At 43.0% G+C, this 19,356-nt stretch overlaps 1 protein-coding gene across 2 annotated transcripts; it reads right to left on the bottom strand.

The window, feature by feature from the left end:
- Positions 1 to 832: 832 nt before the first annotated feature.
- On the bottom strand, positions 833 to 10,299 carry LOC133877400 (uncharacterized). 2 transcript variants are annotated; one of them, XR_009901736.1, is made up of 7 exons: positions 10,146 to 10,299; positions 8,227 to 10,030; positions 7,277 to 7,731; positions 2,543 to 2,718; positions 2,342 to 2,408; positions 2,045 to 2,251; positions 833 to 1,108 (listed from the first exon to the last, which is right to left on the bottom strand). XR_009901736.1 is itself a non-coding variant. In XM_062315684.1 (6 exons), exons 1-6 carry the CDS (start codon positions 10,185 to 10,187, stop codon positions 2,210 to 2,212), a joined length of 2,586 nt encoding a protein of 861 aa, XP_062171668.1. In that variant the 5' UTR covers positions 10,188 to 10,299; the 3' UTR covers positions 1,879 to 2,209. The 2 variants fall into 2 exon arrangements, 1 of the variants encoding a protein (XP_062171668.1); XM_062315684.1 differs by lacking the exon at positions 833 to 1,108 and having other exon boundaries at positions 1,879 to 2,251.
- Between the last annotated feature and the right edge of the window lie 9,057 nt (positions 10,300 to 19,356).

Raw genomic sequence — 19,356 nt, 5'->3', positions numbered from 1 at the left:
CCTAATTAGTTTTAAGCCATTTTAAATTTAGTACCTGAATTTTATTTTGCACCACAGGTGGTATCTGAGTTAGAAGTAAAAACTCAGTTGATACCTCTGTTAGATTTTTCGTTCAAATTTTAACGGCATGCCACGTGTCAACCGCTGACACTATATAAAAAAATAAAAAAAATAAAAAAACTAAAAATCTTTAAAAATTAATTAGAAAAATATTTTTTTAAAAAAAAAGGAAAAAAAGAAAAGAAAAATGGTGGCTGAGCCACCCCTGGCAGAAAATAAAATAAAATAAAATTGTTGGGTTTTGTCCTTTGAGAGTGGCTGAACCACCCCCATGGCCCATAGGGATGGCCACCACAGGGGTGGTTCAACCACCTTCACGGGCAAACCCTCAAATTTTTCTTTTTATCAATTTTATTATTTTTGAAGATTTTTAGTTTTTTTTTTTTTTTTTTTTTTTTATTCATGCTGTTAAAATTTGAACAAAAAATCTAACAGAGCTACCAACTGAGGCTTTACCCCTAACTCAGGTACCACCTGTGATACAAAATAAAACTTATGTACTAAATTTAAAATGGCTTAAAACTCAAATACCAATAAGATATTTATCCCTTTCTTTCTTTTTTTTCTCTCTCTTTCTTTCTCTTTCTCTCTGCCCCCTCTTCCTCCACCCAAACAAAACCAAAATACATGTTACATGCAGTATTTTCGTAGGAGAAGAAAATAGGGATGAGAAAAGAAGAAGAAAAAAAATGGAAGTAAATAAAAAAGGAGGAAAAGGAAACCATGAGGAATTCATGTTAGAATTGAAGAAATTCAGAATAGAAAAGGGAAGTTTGACAACTGTATATATATTGCTTGAATTTCTGATACAAAACAGTGGTGAACAATGCACCAATTTATACTATGTTTACATGAATAAAATAACTGATTTACATAACTAAACAAATGTTAAAGGACAGTATGGTTGAGGTGTTCAGCAGCATGATGGAGTGATTTGCAGCATGGTGTAACATGGACAGTGTTGATTCTGTAATCTAGAGAAGTATGGAGGTATGGAGGAGTTGACTTCAAGTAACATGCAGTATGGCCCTACTGCATTCTGCAGAACCTGTGTGTTCCAACAAGAATGTGAAGTTTTCGAGTGAAGAAAAAGTGAGCTATGAGAAATGCAGGGCAGTGTAAAAGTCAGCATGGAGGCGAGTAATTAATGGCCTTCAATTGCATATGGGACTATGGGTTTTGCTTGGGCGAGAGGGAGTGTGAGAGACAAAAGACAGAAATAAAAGAAAATAATAAAAAGAGATTGAAAAATAATATTTAATTAGAATAGAAAGTAAAATAGAGAATATGTTGAAATGTATATAGAAAAATAAATAGTTAAAATAAAAATTTGTATTTTTTTAATCAGAAATGCTATAATTCATTCTAGAAAATTTTCTATACTAACATGACACTAGAAAAAGGTATAACATTCTTCTCTTTTTTAATAGCAATTTTGTCTATTGCGCCGTCTAAAAATTAATGCCCAAATCTGACTAGTCGTATTCGGGATGGAGATATGTTATTTTTACATTAATCTTACATCAAGACATATGGAATGTGAAACTCATATATATGAACTTATATATAGGACTTACATATATGAGTCACACACCCCATAAAATTACTTTCTTTGAAATGAGATGGCAAGAGAAAAGTTAACAAAAAAGTACATTGTGTAAAAAGCTATTAAGAGACAAAATTGCTTTAAAAAATATCTGATCGTGGAGTTTCAGGCCATCCCATCAGGCGGCTATAAAGAGACAAAAATGCTTAAAAAAATATCTAATCGTGAGTTTCAGGCCATCTCATCAATTTGAATTTGCCATGCATGTGTCATGATACATCAACATACATACATTTCATTCATGGGAACAAGAAATACAGATAATGTACACAACCCAAGAACTACATAATTTATTTCCCATCAGCATCCCTAACTTTCTATAGCCTTGCTAAAGTACAGACACGGAAGAGAGACCAAAAAAGGTGCAAGAGACTATACCTCCCTCAAGCACAATGCAAAAAGTAAAACTATCAAGTGGGGGTATCCTTGATGTCGTATAACCCATGTTTGAGTATTAACATGGAGGGTTATGGGATGAACCAAAAAAACTTCTCCCAAGTGCTTTGGAGCAAAATACAAAAGGTTGCAGGCTGTTTTGAGGTGTCAGTACCGTGACATGTTTCTCCACTTGTCCTTTAGATCAACCTGGAGAAAGTAACCCCCCACTTATATACTGGGTGCAAAGATTACAAGGCAGGCAAAACTAAAGCATTGTAAATGAGTAAAATAATTTACCTCTGTCCTCTCTTCAAAAATATCACGGTAGCAATTCAAGATGAGCTTCCAGTTTCCTTTACCATATCTTCATTAGGAAACAAGAAAAATGAGAATATGAAAGTTTACATACTTCTTAAATCTTAAACCAATTAGATGTCCGACAATCTTCAAAAATAAATTCTAGTAAGGTGTTTTCTCAAGGTCAGAACAAGCACGTACTTCTGCACAGCAGTCCTCAAAGTGTCTTCCTCCAATAAACTCCATCTCTTTATCTGTCTCCTTCGGGCCAACTTTGTAACCTCGTGCTTCTTCAAGGGAGACACAAGCTTTCTCTTTGGGCTGGGCAGGTGAAGTCTACTTGCATCATTGGTCATTCCTTCAGGTGAGTCATCCCACTGCAAAGACATAATGCTCTCAATATGCAAAATAACTGTATGCCAACTTTTTTTTTGATAAGTGACTGTATGCCAACTTATCAACAAATTTTTTACTAAAAGAAAGTTGATCAATACAAATAACAATTAAACGCTATCACATGCTTAGAATGCGTTTGGATGGGAGTAATCTTTTAGAATTCCTGGTTGCACTTGAGTGAACAGAATCCAAATACCTAAGGGAATGTCGATCCCTCCCAATTGCATTTTGCTAGGAATGTGAATTTTCTTTAAGAGGTGTAGGAATCCACATTTCATTGGCCTTGAGAAAGCTTTCTTTCTTTTAAATGACAAGAAGCCCACATTCCCTTGCCCATTCGTTTTTATTAATAAGGTGCTAAACCTCTTCTCTTGTGCACGCTAAACCACAATCCTTACAAAAATTGTTGCTTTTTTTTTTTAATGCTACTTTTGGGATTTGATTGTGGCCATTTGTAAAATTCATATACAGAAGTGAGGAACAATTTTATTCCCCAAAAAAACGAAAATTTCTAAGTTTGATTTGGTTATAGATAAAAAAAAATAAATAAATAAAGAAAATAAATCAAATAGTATAGACAGGTTATATATTGGGAAATGAAAGAAAAACCATAGTTTATATATAATCTTTCTTCCTTGTCATTTTTTGTTTAATTTTTAAATAATTTTGAGTCAAACAGCTTTATGCACTTGAATAGAGAAACATAATGATATTTTCGAAAAAACAAAATAATAATTCTTACAAGAGTAAACCAAACACGGGAATCTCATATTCCCAAAAATCCTATCAGATTCATAATCATTCTCAAACATGGGAATGATCCATTTCTGGAAATCTAGATTCTTAGACAGATGCCGGGAAAATGTTAGATTCTGCGAACCAAACGCCACATTAATGTCAAAACATGCTCTTAGCATGATAATGAAGAGGCATCTGTGCATTCCACTAGACAACTTAGATTCAAAATAAATAAATAAAGGGGAAGTATTCATTCTCTTTTTCATACCCTATTGGAAAATTGTGTATATGAAAACACTTTCTAAGAAGTGAAAGCCGACCTCCTAAACCATATCAACGCCCACGGGCAGCCAGGGCTCCAATCGCTAAACATATATTTACAGAATTACTCTCCTTGGCTGGGACCTTGGATTCCTCTCTTTCTCTTCCTCTCGGGTGTCTTGCAACAAAGAGACAGGAAGGATCTCTCTCTCTCTCTCTCTCTCTCTCTCTCTCTCTCTCTCTCTCTCTCTCTCTCTCGAGTTTTGATTAAGCAACAAAGGGGACGAGAGTTCGCTCTTTCCTTTCCGTCGACTAGCCTCACGTTTGTTCTTCGGGGCTAGAACTTTGTTCTGTCCCATTTTTTTGGGCCGCGCTTTTCCGTAGGGGCGTAAGCCAGTTACCATTCTGGTTGGGTGGGTTTTTTCTTCCAGCGACGATGTGATGCCTTGACGTGGCCTTTTTGTGTTTTGGGTCTATCGCGAGATGGACAAGCGATTTATAGTAGAAGCCAAGACTTTTTGTCTTTTCGGTTTTGGATGGGGCGTCAGTGTTGAGGGTGGAGGAGAAAAGAAAAAACTTCTCCAGCAAGGTCATCTTGAGCTTCCAGTGTTCCGAGTGGCTTGTGTCGACGATGGTAGGGCTTTTGGGTTCCCCGGTAGAGCAAGATTTTGTCAAGTAATTCAGGGAAGGGCCGAAAGTCTTGACTGCTCGGATAGGTGGCAACAAAGCTGGCCGCTTTTTGGAGGCGACAGTTTTCAGGATGGTGGCCGGAAAGGTTTCATTCTGATCCCTGAGGGTAGTGGAGGATGGGGATGGCACAAGTTCTCTGGCGAACTGAGAAAGGCGGCAGATTACCTCTCAGCCATGGTGGGATGCGGGCTTGGGTCATCGTCTGCGTTGGAACAGAAGGATGGGAAGGTAGAAGGGACAAGTTTGGGTTTGGCTACGAAGTGGACTGGGCTCTCTTTTCCGGAGGTGTTGAGGTCGAACCTGATCACTGCCATGAAGAAGGTGTCCAGCATGGGGGTCCTTCCTTCTAGATTGAGGGATTCGCCGGTGGAGTCATGTGATTTTCTTCCGGTGATGAGGTTTGCAGAGGAAGACCAGAGAACGGCGATAGACTGCTATTCCTTGGAATCTCCCCCGCTGGATCCTCTGGACAAAGTTCAAAATCACCAACCGTTGGGCAAGAAGTCTCTCCCAAGTTTGAATTTGAATTTCAAATACTCAAACTTGTGTACGTGGAAACAGCTGGTAATCAGTTTCAAATTTGCCATGGGCCAAGCTGCTGGGAAGTTTATGGACCAGTTCTTCGGGTCTAGCCTAGGTTGGAAACACACAGGTATTGGCTTGGGCCGGTTTATGCCGAGACCCAGAGCCTCCCGTTCGGAGTCAGCCTCTGGGAAGTTGTTGGGTCTGCATTTTATTGGGGGTGGGTCAACAAGGCGTTTGAGGACTGGCCCAGGCTTGGATCGGAAACACTCAGGTTGTCGTTTGGGCCGGTTTCTGCCGAACCCCAAAACCAATCGTCCGGCGAGTACCACTCTGGAGATGTCGCCGGAATTAGCTTTTGGGGAGTTGTTGGGGTTGCATTTTACTAGGGATGGGTTGTCAAGGCATTCAAGGACTGACCCAGTGGGAGTGGATCCGGTGTCGCCGATCCCTTTGGGGTGTTCTCTTCGACAGATACCCTCGTCGTCAACTAGTGGGATGGCTCCTTTTCTATCTTCTTCCGGGGGTGACTCCGGTTCCTTCAAGTCCAGCCTCTACAGTCTTCGGGTTTCCTCCATCGCCGGCGCTGGATTCTGATTTTCAGGCGGTTCCGGCCCATTCTCCAACTGCTATCTTTAAGTTCATTCCATTGAGGCCACTTCAGATTCCTCAACCTAGTTTTGCCCCTTCGTCTCTTACTGGAGCAGCTGGATTGGGTGAGAAGTTGCGATCATCCATCCTCGTGGTGGTTTCTAAGCCTTTTCAGTGTTACTACCGGAGGGCGAAGAAACTAAGGAAATGGCATTCTGTGAAATGGAATGATGAGCTATTTTCAGATTCTCTAGAAGCCATGAAGATGTCTGCTAGCTGTGCTGTTAAAAAGGTTACGGTCGCAGAGCCGCCAGTGAAGGAGGTTACAGAGCCTCTAGTGAAGCAGGGTCTAAGAAGGGGATTTCTCAATCCTCACCCAAAGGTGCCAGTTATTTTCACATCGCCGCAGAAGGCCGTCGAGGTCGAGATGGTTGGACCTTCCTCCCCCCCGAGAGGATGCCTACCTCCTTTTTTCTCCTTTTCCCACTTATGGAAAAGGATTTTCCCAATCTCGAAATTGGCCTGTCGGTTTTGATCATAATGGAGAGATTGTGGTTTAGGGGGAGGACGAAGATTATTGGGATGGTTTACCCTTGGATTGGGCTTTGGATGGTTCTTTTGAGGAGGAGGCTTTGGCTATTCGGGACGCCATGGAGGAAGATTTTTTGCCAGAGAAGATGATAGCACGCCAGAAGTCAAAAGGCAAGAGGGAGCTACTGAATCTACAAAGCTCCATAAATTAGGGCGACGCCTCAATCTCCTCTAGGCATGGTAAAGGAAAGGCCCGCATGTTGTAGAGTTGTGTGCTTTGGTGGGTTGTGGGTATTCTCACGGGTCTGTGGGTTTTTTTCTCGTGTTTGGTTGGGCTCTTTGTGGGTTGTTTTGAGTTTTCTTTCTTGGGTTCTGAGGTTCTTTTTCCGTTTTCTGTCAGTTGTCGTGGGTTAGCTTTTGGTGCTTCTTGTGTATATTTCATGTGTACCAAGGGGCGCCTTTACGCTTTTTTAATAAATCTATTCTTACCTATCAAAAAAAAAAAAGAATTACTCTCCTTGGCTATTCAGTAGCGAAACTTTTAAGTGACTGCTTCGCTATGTCCATAAATAAATATGGCAAAATAATTATCGACCAAAAATTGTTGGAGGATTCAGAAAACTTATATGGCGATGGGATAAAAACTCCAATGAGTGGTTGGGTATAGTTGGTAAACATAAGCAAATTAGCAAGAAAATTATAAAAACTATTAACAAAGTCTGCCTGTGTTTTGCAATCTAACAAATTAAAAGGTCATATACACTGGAGAATGTATGTAACCATGAGATCAAAACACCTGGACATACACCAATACAAACATTCTATTAAGCAAACAAAGGATCAAGCATACACCCACATGCGCAGTCATGTGTGCCACCAAAACCCTGGAACTCAATGCTTTCCAAGTGAAATCGATAAGAGATGATCTTCCGATGATTGTGTGCTATTAAATAATTCTTTTCGAATGTAACCATGAGATATGAAAACCAGGATGTAAACCAATACAAACATTAACAAGTAAACAACACACAGACATACAAATATTCTAACAAGCAAACCAATCAATTTCAGACAGCTTTCAAAAATGGCATATGTAAATAATTTAGTTACATGATATATCAACTATTTGCATGTAACATGATATTATAATTCCATTTACCACACAATTTGAAAACAAACCAGTAAGCATAACATGAACACAGGTACCTCATAAGCACAGGCAGTGCCATTCCGCTCCATCAAGCTTGGTTTACAAGCATTGCTCTGATGACTACAGGACTGATTTCCACGATTAGAGTCATTAGTTTCTGCAGGTTCATTGCCGGTGTTTACAGATGGGTTGGGTGCATTAACGTCTTTTCGACCCTGGTTTTCTACAGAAGGTCCATGCTGCTTATCTTTTGACACCATGTTTGATATTACAGTTTCAGCCAACCGTAATGCATCAGGAAGAGGGTCCTTCACCAATGCTCTTAACTCCAAAGAACTGGATTTAAGTGCTTCTTGTACTTTATCAACGTCAGGGGAACGCAGGGAATCGTATTTGCTACATAATTCATCAATGTCCATTTCCTCGGTATCAGTAATCTTAACTCCTCCTTTAGAGCGTTTATGGCCCACAGCATGCTTCCATCTGGGTAGCTCAACCCTCTTCTGTATCTCTAAGTAAAATGAAAGGGGAAAACCCCAAAAAATCAAAAGGGAAAGAAGAATCCTTAGCAATATAAATCTTAAGCTTGGGAATGTTATCAAGCCTTGGCAATAACTAAACCGACACAACACAAGCAAACAGAAGGACGACCATAATTATGTATACATTTAAATAACACTCAATTACGAAAAGTTAATGGCTTTGACAAGAGCAGCAGAAATAAATTGACGTAAAACAGAAAATTCGAGAACCAATACTAAATAGCAACGTTAGAAAAAAATGAAGAGCACAAAATTTACATCTAGCCCTATTTAACTGCCTAAAATCCAGATGACAAAGGAAGCAATGAAATGTAATCCTATAATTGCCCAGCAACCAAATGAAACAACAACGAGAATGCAACATTTCAAGGAGTATCAATAGCTAAGTTCATATCGATGAAAATCCATTCTCGCACTGAAACCAAAAGGATCAAAAAATTGAAAATAGTAGAAATTGAATTTACCATCAACTCTCCCTGCAGCAGCTCTATCCCTGACAATCAAGTCCCAGCTTCCACTCTGCAAAGCTACCAATCCCCTTCCCTCTCCTCCACACAACTCAGGTTTACTCTTCACGCCCACATTCGGTGTATTCGATGCCACCTGATTCGCTGTCTCCCCAGACAATTCACCCACGTCCTGACTCACATTAGACTTATTCCCCACCAGCTCTTCAACCAGGTTCACTGTCTCCATTTCCAATTCAACCACATTTGGCATATTAGCTGACACCCGATTCCCCATCTTTGAAGCCAATTCAACCACATTAGGCATGTTTGCCGCCACCTTTTCAACCTGATTCACCATCTCCGCATCCGATTCAACCACATTAGGCATATTCGCCGCCAGCTCTTCAACCTGGTCCACCCTCTCCGCTTCCAATTCTACCACATTCCGCAAATTTCCCACCACCTGAATTGCCATCTTTGCAGCCAATTCACCCCCATCCTGACCCGCATTCGGCGTATTCCTCACCCCCACTTCTTCAACCTGGTTCATTGTTTTACCAACCAACTCACCCACACAAGGCGTATTCACCACCACCTGATTTGGTGTCTCCTCAGACAATTCACCCACGTCCTGACTCACATTAGACGTATTCCCCACCAGCTCTTCAACCAGATTCACCGTCTCCATTTCCAATTCAACCACATTCGGCATATTAGCTGCCACCCAATTCGCCGTCTTTGCAGCTAATTCAACCACATTAGGCATATTTGCCGCCACCTTTTCAACCCGATTCACCATCTCCGCATCCGACTCAACCATATTCGGCATATTCGCCGCCAGCTCTTGACCCTGGTTCACCCTCTCCGCTTCCAACTCAACCACATTCCGCGAATTTGCCACCACCCGATTTCCCTTCTTTGCAGTCAATTCATCCACATCCTGACCCGCATTCGGCGTATTCTTCGCCCCCACTTCTTCAACCTGGTTCATTGTTTTACCAGCCAATTCACCAACGCAAGGCGTATTCACCGCCACCTCTTCAACCTGGTTCACCTTCTTCACAGCAAATTCACCCACATTAGGCACATTCTTTGCCGCCACTTCTTCGACCCGGTTCACCACATTCTTCAAAGCCAAATCACCTACACTGGCACCGTATGTCTGGACACCATCGGGCTCGGCCACCGTCGCAGCGGACTGAAGAAACGTCGGACCCATAAGCGCCCAGGCCTCGCCCATGTAAATCCTAACCGCCTCCAAAGCCTCGTTCCTCGTGTTCACCTTCAGCAACCTCGTCGCCACCTTCGCGTCCCAAACCGCCGCCTCCACGTCATCCCCCCACCGCCTCAACTCGCCGGTCACCAGCTCGCTCCTCCCCGACCTCTCCAAACCGCCAATCCTCCCCCTCCACACCCTCTTCACGGCCTCAAAGTACTTCCCGTGCCGGTCGCCGGTCCCTGCAAGGTACTTCACCGTGCACTCCACCGCCACCGCACGGTACGCCGCCTTCAACGCCTTCGATATCTCGGCCCCGTCATCTCGGTCCAATTCCTCCATTACTTCCAGATTATCCAGCGTTGTCTCGTTCAGCGAGGCGTCCGAGATTTCGGCCTGTATTGTTCGGAGCAGCGCCGTCTTCTTTAACCGCGAGTCGGCGCCGGAGACCGGAAGGGCCCGGAGAAGTTTCTTTATCACGTGGTCCTGGGCAGCAGTGTTTCGCATCACAAATTCCGATATCCAGCGGCAAATGTCCGTGTCCATTAGCACAACCAAAATGCAATTGAAACCATAGATTTGGGGATTTACTAGGGTTCCCGACTGATTTCGAAGGGAAATCAAGAGTTGGGGTTAGGGTTAGCCATGGAAAAATGCGATTTTAAAGGCTTTGGGAATTGATCTTTAAACGTCATCGTGGTGAGAGATGAAAACGTACCTGGTTCTGACAGTTACGCGGTCCGGTAGGAATTTGCCGCATTTGATGAAAGCCACTTGGTTGTGGACAATAAATAAATCACAGTTCCACAACTCGTTAATACCCGTTTAAACTCTATCCGAATTCGATTTGTGACTATACAAATTTCGCTCAATTATTCTGTAACATATTCAGTTCATTTGACCAAATTCAATTAAAGCATGTTAACTCGTATAAAGCTCGATTTGACACGTTCGACTCGATTAAAGCTTATAAGCCGACTCGCTCGACTCGATTAAAGCTTATAAGTCACACGCATAGGTTATAGGTATGTATAAATATATACCGACTTAGTATCAACTATCATATTAAGTTATTTACTAATTAGTTAATATATATTAACTTAATATTATTAAGCAACTAACTAACTATATAAGCTTAGTTAAGTAGTTAACTACTTAAGTAGAGTCTATACATCATTTTGATTATATATAAAAAAATTAAAAAAAAAATGTATATACTAAATATCCATAGCATTACATAATTAGTAAAAGATAAATGCTAGACATCTCAATACTTTTTTTTTAGAATTTGGTTATAACCTGATGTGTCACGATCCTATAAGATTGTGGTACACTTTCCAAAATGATAGATCTCATGGGATTGTGACACATTAGGTTGAAACTAAATTCTATAAAAAAGTATTTGGATGTCTAACATTCCTCAAAAACACGATCTAAATGATAGAAATTTCCTACAAATCGGTTTGTAATAAATTTTATACAACTAACATATAAGATCGATATGTGTCCATTGGCATATGAAAAAAACATGTTGTTTTAATAGCATGTGCTTCTCACATGCTTTTTTAATAACATTAATAAAAAAAACATGTGATTCTCACATGTTTAAAAGACAAGTGTCACTCTTATATGTGGGTTGTATGAAATTTTCTACAAATCGATTTGCTTCAATCTAAAAAAAAGCCAGCCAAACAAAGCTCAAAGTTGATTTTTTTTCTTTTTTCTTTTTCTTGAAACAATGCCTTCTTCTTCATTTTTGATAAATAATCCCCAAATGGATTACACAATCAGAGAAACAATACAAAGAATAAGAACACCAAATACAACTACAATGCCCAAAAGCTATAGCTGTGAACTAGAGATAAATAATCTCTACCTACAAAGCTATGAAAAAACCTAGCTTAAAGTAGTTACCAAACGGTAGATTGTGACACAGATACAAGAATATACATAAACACAAAGCAGAAAAACATCCAAAATAAGCCGCCAGCAGTGAAGACAGAGTTGACTTCACTAGAAACGGCAACGCGTGAAGGACACGCGCCGTCACCGGTTGCACCTCGCAGCAGATCGGGCACCGTAGACACCATCCCCCACCATGCACAACCATAAAAGGCGGAGTGTGACCGTCACGCGTGCCAAAGAGCAAAAGGCTCTCTGGCGGGTGAAGACCACGCGCCGAGCTCCGACCACCTACGTGACATGTGCTTTCCGGCAGCGGGTGCGGACGATAACGGATAATGCGGCTGGGTAATGCGTGTATTGTTCATGTACCTTTTTTTAAAAAAACTTTTTTATATTTCTCAATACCAATCAACATCAAAACATTCCCACTTTTTTTACTTTTTATATCACATTAATAATGTTTTATTACCATTCAAATAAAAAAATTCACTATAATACAAAACTTTTTCACTTTTTTATATCACATCATCACTTTTTACTAATTTCAAAATTAACAACTCACTATTTTGTTCTGTTCTGTACATGTATTTGCCAAAAAAGCCCGTTATACATTGTATAGATGCTAATTGCTAAGAGAAATGCTAGGGGTACTAACACTTTTACAAAGGGATCTTTACAAACTGACATTGCATTTGGCATTAGACGAAAATACCCTTTCAAATCCACAAAAAGATACACCAAAGAAAAATGCCCATCCAGATCTCTTTCCCATCATCGGAAAAATCCAGCTCGTCGGACAGCCGGTCCTCCAGCCACGTCGGAAAACCCCCGGCCCCGATCACAGGAAGCCAGCACACCCGAGGATCTGGCCGGATCTCTCAAAGAGATCTGCCCGGAACAGCGATTTGGTCGAGCGTGAGATACGGCCGGATCTGGTGAGATCCGGCTGAGCATGGGATTCGGCCGGATGTGAGATCCGACTGAATCTCTCAAACCCATGCCGGCGGAGAGTGAGATACGGCCGGATCTCACAAGATCTGGCCGAGTGTGAGATACCAGATCTGGCCAAATGTGAGATCCGACTGAATCTCTCAAACCCACGCCGACTGAGAGTAGGTTTCAGCCGGAACTCTCAAACCCACGCCGGCTGAGCGTGGGTTTTCGGCTGGATCCGGTCAAAAATCCGATGGCTGAACCGGTGAGAGGGGGGAGAAAGAGATTGCCAGAGATAGGGGACTAGAAGCGTGGTTGGGATCGTGGTCGAGTCCAAGATTGTCTGGGGTGCTGTGTTTTTTCCGGTGGGTCTGGGATGCTGGGTGGTGATGCTTTTTTTTTGGTCCGGTGACGTGGCATCATCAGAGACGTCCTCTTCGCCCGCGCCTTGGCCTGCAAAACAAGAAAGACTTGCCGGGGGTCGGCCGGCGAAGCCTCCTCCGACGATCAAGTCAGCCAAGGTTTGTATGGAGAGGAGAGAAAGAGAGAGAGAGAAAAAGAGTGCTCACCAGAATAGATCCTCCTCTTAATAATATTTTGATACTCCCTTTTATACTCATACATGTAAAATGTCCGTTTTACCCTTGTCTAGCTCAAGGCTCCACGTGGACATTTTCTAAGGTGGGGAGGAAAATCCCTTAACACTTACCCCCCAATTCTCCTATCTTTGGTATAAAGGTATGGAGAATTTACCTAATGAAATCTCTGCTACTTGACTGACTCATCGATCATTCCTCACCCAACTTGCATAATGCCCTCCTTTGGTTCCGTGAAAACTTGAACATTTATTTGACTACTGTTCCATGCGGCTCCAGGCCATCTATGGCAGGTAATCAAGAATTTATTTTCATCATAAATTCATCATTAGTCAGGCTCACCTAACACCCCGTAAATCATGTGTGTATTGATTGTCATTATCTTCCTATTTATTCGTCACTCCCTTTGCAAGAAGGTCATTGGTCTCCCGATTGCTTATTCGAGTAGATTCTCCTTCCTTTTTATCCCTCCCCCGGAGATCGGATTTTCCCTTTCTTTTTTTTTTCAGATCTTCTTGCACTGCCCTTCATTCCTGGCGCGGTCCTCACGACCGAACATATTTACAAATTCATCGTGGATGGTCCTAGAGTATTTGCTCTTCACGGCGGTTCTTCTGAATGTGCGATCTCCGGCTTTAAACACACAAGGGTGTGTGACCCCCGGCTTTACACCAACCTGTTCCTGTCCAGCCTACAGGAACTGCGCAGCACCCAACTTTTGTCCCATCAGTCCGTGGGAGCCCAACTATTTAGGCCGTGCTTGGAGTTTGCGCAGATGATCCTTTCAAGATTTTTCAGGCAGTTCCTCTTCACTGTGTTAGGGTTACTTGTAATCAAATGACTATCATGCATAGTATTCCTCCGGGGTTGTCTATTCTCTTTGCCTTCATGCACGTGTGCCCTTTGAGTAAATCTAATAAAATCTTCTTCTTTGACGAAAGTTACACCCTCACGACGTGAATTCCAAATTAATCTCTAATAATTTCCTCGGATTACCACCGAAATGGATGTCTCATAAATCGTAAAATTATGCCCGCGCAACGTCATACAAAGCATCAGCATTATGCTTTCCCGGACGATAATTCCAATGGCATTTTAACATATCTACCGTTCCCAACAGCCGGAAACCTTTCGCCGGGCCATTAATTTCTTTTGGTATATGCGTGCCCGTTAACCGGCACGCCTGAAGTTCAGGGACTGCTAGAGGCGCAATCGCCTTTTCCATTTCTTCAAAAAGAGGTAATTACCCCAATTTCCTTATTCGACTTCTGGGTCATTAGACCGGAAATTTCTCGTCCTTCATGTAACCCCAAGCATAGATAGCTCCCGATGACGGACGGGCCGTCATAATTAGTTCTGTCTTTGATATTGGACTTTCCTCATCACCCCCCTGTCCTTTATCGAGAGGGGTGGTCCTTTGTCCGAAAAGGGTTTTCTAGCTTCCTCATCCGAGGAGGGCCCCCTTATTCAAGGAGGAATAGTCTGCGAAACATCCCATTCCATTTTTCGCGTTATTCTACCACAGGAGTCCGAAACTCATTGGCGTCCCGGGAGCAAAGTCCGCTACAGGGACGTTTCCCCAGCCCAAGGGTTTCCGAGCACAACAAATGGTCTTGAAAATGGGAAATCATAATTTCTCACGCCGAATTTGTTGTTGTCAATCTACGGCACTCAGTAGATCAGCTTTTCTGGCATTCCCAGCAATCATCCCGATGTGCTTCGGTGATCAGTGGGATTTCACAAGGGAAAATGGAGAAACAATCGTTCTGGTGTCATCCGTGGACAGATTTGCTTCTGTCTAAGTTCCCAGTCTCGTTAGAGCCATCCGAAGGCCGGGATGTAGGCATTCCGGCCTTATCCAATAAAAGATGTCCCCAACCGGGACTAAGCTGTCTCTCCTTGATGATTCGCCATTAGGGTTATATTCCTTATCTTGATTTTTTGACGAGGTTGTGTTCCCCGTAATATTGCAATTGCAATTTGATAGAAAATTTCTATCTGTCAATATTCCTTTCTCAATTTTCGATCTACCCCGGAAATGCATTCCACGAACATTCAATAATCAATTCCCCAATCTCTTCCCCCCCAAAGCACTCCGGTCTGAGGATAGCTAGCCGGAGTGATTTGTCTTGGGAGCACAGAGCCTATAAAAATGAATCAAGGCCGAAAAGCCAAAAGCCGATTTTTATTCGGTGACCTGATTCTCTCAAAGCCTTATCCTCGTCTTCTTCCCTGTTTTTAACGAGGTCACCTCCTCGGGTTCGTTGTTTTTTACCGAGGCCCTTATTCCTCTCTTGATTTTTTACCGAGGTTATGCTCCTCATCAATGTGATTTTTTACCGAGGTTATGCTCCTCGTCAATGTGATTTTTTACCGAGGTTATGCTCCTCGTCGTCTTCATTGTGATTTTTTACCGAGGTTATGCTCCTCGTCAATGTGATTTTTTACCGAGGTTATGCTCCTCGTTGTCTTCATTGTGATTTTTTACCGAGGTTATGCTCCTCGTCAATGTGATTTTTTACCGAGGTTATGCTCCTCGCCAATGTGATTTTTTACCGAGGTTATGCTCCTCGTCGTCTTCATTGTGATTTTTTACCGAGGTTATGCTCCTCGTCAATGTGATTTTTTACCGAGGTTATGCTCCTCGTTGTCTTCATTGTGATTTTTTACCGAGGTTATGCTCCTCGTCAATGTGATTTTTTACCGAGGTTATGCTCCTCGTCAATGTGATTTTTTACCGAGGTTATGCTCCTCGTCAATGTGATTTTTTACCGAGGTTATGCTCCTCGTCGTCCTTGTCTTTAATCATGCCTGCAGCGAAGCTTACAAAAGCATTTAGCGAATCCAAATATTAATTGAGAGTCGGCAGGCACAAAAGAATATGTCTAGCATTAATCTTGAAATCACGAAATTATCAGAGACCTTCCCAGGTTTGATATCCCGAAAGTTATTACCCTTGTATCTTATCCCAAGGGGTATTGATATACATACATCCATGCCACCAATATTCAACATCCAAATTTTAATAAAAGTGAAATAAAAAGAGAAAAGGGGACTTACCTGAATCCTTCCGGTCCCGAGATTTTATTCAGTGGAATTCAACCTCTTCTCCTTTTTTTTTTTTTTTTGGTGAAAGGCCAGGCCGGGCCCCAGACTCCCACGGGCAGGGCTCTACCAGAGCTGCCGCTAGAACAACACGCTTCTGACAACTGTGCAATGCCCTCTCCTCCTCCAACATCCTTGGCTAGTGCTATCTTAGATGGTCGGACACTGCTCAGTGTGCCCGAAGTTCCGGGCGGCCAAACGTGTGCCACGAGGTCTACCATTTCATATTCTGCTATTCAATCGGCGGGCCATGTCCATTTTCATGCTTAGCCAGCATATTCAGGCGACCTCTTGTCTCCTCCTACGGGATGATCCGCTCACCACAAGTGCAAGTCTTCACATGGGTGTCTCATAGTCTCGGAAATGATCCCGGAAACAACCCCGGAGCATCTAATACTCACTCCCTGCCTTGTTTTTCTTTCATGAACGACATTCCTTCATGAATTCTGCTGTTGCACTCCTCCGGACCCTCGACTGCTATAAAAGCAATCGTATTAAGCTACTTCTTCAGCCGAAGACAGTCCTCTGCTATGTAAGAAGCGGTCGGCCTCAAACATGATATCGGAAAAAATTCCGGAATCAACTTTGGGGACTATCTCAGCTAAATACTTCTTGGAGCCCAAAGGATTACCCACCGTTGTTCGTAAGATACCATCATTCTTATACCACCGTTGTCGGGATCAAGCGGATGTCCGATCACGTTCAGCTCCCACATACACGGGGAGGCCGACGAGCACAGTATGCAACCTGCATTCTGCATGCATTGTACTCAAGCCTGGTCCATTCAGTAACCTCCCCGGCCAAAGACGGAAGGGTGTATAGCTCCGGTCAATTCCTTTTTGAATACTCAGCCCCGAGCCTCTAGCCTTCAACAGCCACTCACACGCATCCACCTTTGGGGTCCGGGGTCTAGCCCGAGGTCTTCGAGCCCCGAATCAGCGATTCATCTCGAACACAAGTTTCCTTCCATCATACGCGGCCCCCATTTCGCTGTGGGACGCAATCCCGACATATCTACGTACCTCTTCCTATTTGAGAAAACAGGACCCTCGCTCCCCAAACAACAGGAGGCTAGAGCGATATGAAGCGACCCAAAAAGGATGGTCGACGCTCACGAGTGAGTACCATTACAGATCCGACGCTCAACCCCGATCTCGAACCTTCAACCCTCGTGGAGCACACCAAACTGAACTTCCTTCTCCCACCATGAAGAAGGCTCTGGGACAACGCAGGGAGATGGGGCTCAATCCCGAATACGATCTCGGAAAAGATTCCAGCATTAACCTCGGACTATTTCTAGGGAATAACCCCGGAGACGACCACGGACATGCCCTCGGAAGCAGTTCCAGAGACGACAAAGCGCGGACTTTGACTGCTCACTGCAACTTAAGTCTTCGGCGACGCCGACCGTGCATGGAGGGGAGTCTGATTGGTGCAACCCATAGTTCACTCCTAGATGTCCGGCTCTGCAAAAGGCATCTGCAGTGCTGGGCAACTAGCTACAGAACATGTCCGGGGTGAATTGTTGCTACATAACCCACCTCCGTTCAGTCGTAACACCATCTCACACAACAACAAAAACTTATAAAGCCGGACCCACTCTTCTCCCACACACGTATAATTGTAAGCTGGCTTCATAATCAACAGTAGAGCTCTCTGTCTCTGAGGTCCGGGGTCCCGCTCGAAGTCCGGGCAAGTTTCCGGAATCGACTTCGGAAGTAATCCCGAAACCGACCTCAGACAAATCTTCGGCTCTCAAACCCAACTCACCTCTGCATGGCTCACCTTTCCGAGTCTGCAGAATTACCTCTACCAGAAGCTTTACAACCCGGTACCTCTTTCCCTCATCCATCTAGCTGCACATTAAGTTTATATTCGGTATTTGGCTTCAATCTTATATCGCTACTAGCATCCGTTTCCATCTGCACAGAAGCCTCCTCTTAGCCTGAACGGGCTAGCCGAAATACAAGAGCGGTTCACGTATCACTCCTCGAAAATGCCCGACCATGCGGTTTGCACGCACCATGCTTTCTCATATTTAGGAATCGTAAAAATCAAACCATCTACATGAGTGACCATGGCCTGAAGGTGGCGCATGTTTAATAAACAGTTAAGTGCACTAGAGTGTCTCTGAACCGAAATGGGCTCCATATGCAGCCTAAGAGCCTGTTCACGAGAAGCCAATTGTTGATGGGCTGGCCGATCGACTAACCCAGGTAAGATGAGTCTTCTCCAAGTAAGACTACTTGCCCACGCACGGAGATGGCCATGCGCAGCGCACTATAATGTGGGACATCCTCTGACTACCCCGGAACTCCTTTTAGAACTATTCAAGACCGATGAGCTAAATATTAAATCTTTGCTCCATTTAATGAGGCCAAACGGACCCCACTTGCACATTCCCTCTCTGATCCCGGACTTCTGTCCCCAGCAATACCAAAGGGAGTGCAAGTCACCTGGAACTTCTGAGGATTTTTTCTGAAAGCTCCCGGACCTCCAGTTGCTGTCCCCATATCAACAAGTAGCCGAAGCTGTGAAAGCATCTCGAGCAGTTTCTAAAAACAACCCGGAATCGTCCTCGGACACATCCTTGGACTCCCCTTTTGTTTTGTTTTTCTTTCATGAACGATATATTATTTCGAATTCTGTTGCTGTGCATCCTTTCTTCTCCTTGACGTGGATGTCCGAAGACAAGACGAGAGGTGAACCTCGACGCCTTAGCCTCTTGTGCCGATATCCGTTGTCGGGGACCAACATTCCCGGATTACTACCACGTAGTGGAGGCCACATAACAGGTGCAGGGGGCCCCCATTTAACATGTGCAAGGGACTCCCTTTAATCGTACACTCATAAAAATTGAATCCGGGGGCGAGCCGCGTCCGGGGTCATATTGATGTCTCCTTCATCAATCACAAAGCATAATTAATAATGCTGTCAGAAAAGCCTTCTTAGAAACTCGCTCAAGACCAAGTTGGAACAGAACTCCATAAAATAATATTTGCTTTCTCCACAATTTTCTTGAAGTTTAGCACGCGGCCTACTCTCAGCCTTTCACTTTTTGCTTTTTGTCAAAGTCAATTAAATGAAGTATGACTTCTGTCAGAAAAATTTGACTTGACCCCAAGCCATGTAGCCACACTTTCCTTAGTCACAAAACGTGGCCACTCTTTCTATCTCTCATTTACTGACAGAGCCACGATTCATGCAATGGATGATTTTAAAGACTTAAGTATTTTCCTTTTCTCACAAAGCAAGATTTTGGACACCAATTTTTTTTTTTAGAAATTATCTTCCGTAAGCATCACTGAAAAGTATAGATGTGAGAACGAAATTCCATGATATAAAAAACTCATCTTGCATGTTCGTAGAGGCCATTCCTGGTTTGGTAGC

Source organism: Alnus glutinosa, chromosome 9, assembly GCF_958979055.1.
Source record: "Alnus glutinosa chromosome 9, dhAlnGlut1.1, whole genome shotgun sequence".
Classification (NCBI taxonomy): domain Eukaryota; kingdom Viridiplantae; phylum Streptophyta; class Magnoliopsida; order Fagales; family Betulaceae; genus Alnus; species Alnus glutinosa.
The sequence above is the reverse complement of the archived record's forward strand: the minus strand, read 5'-3'. Positions and strand labels throughout refer to the sequence as shown.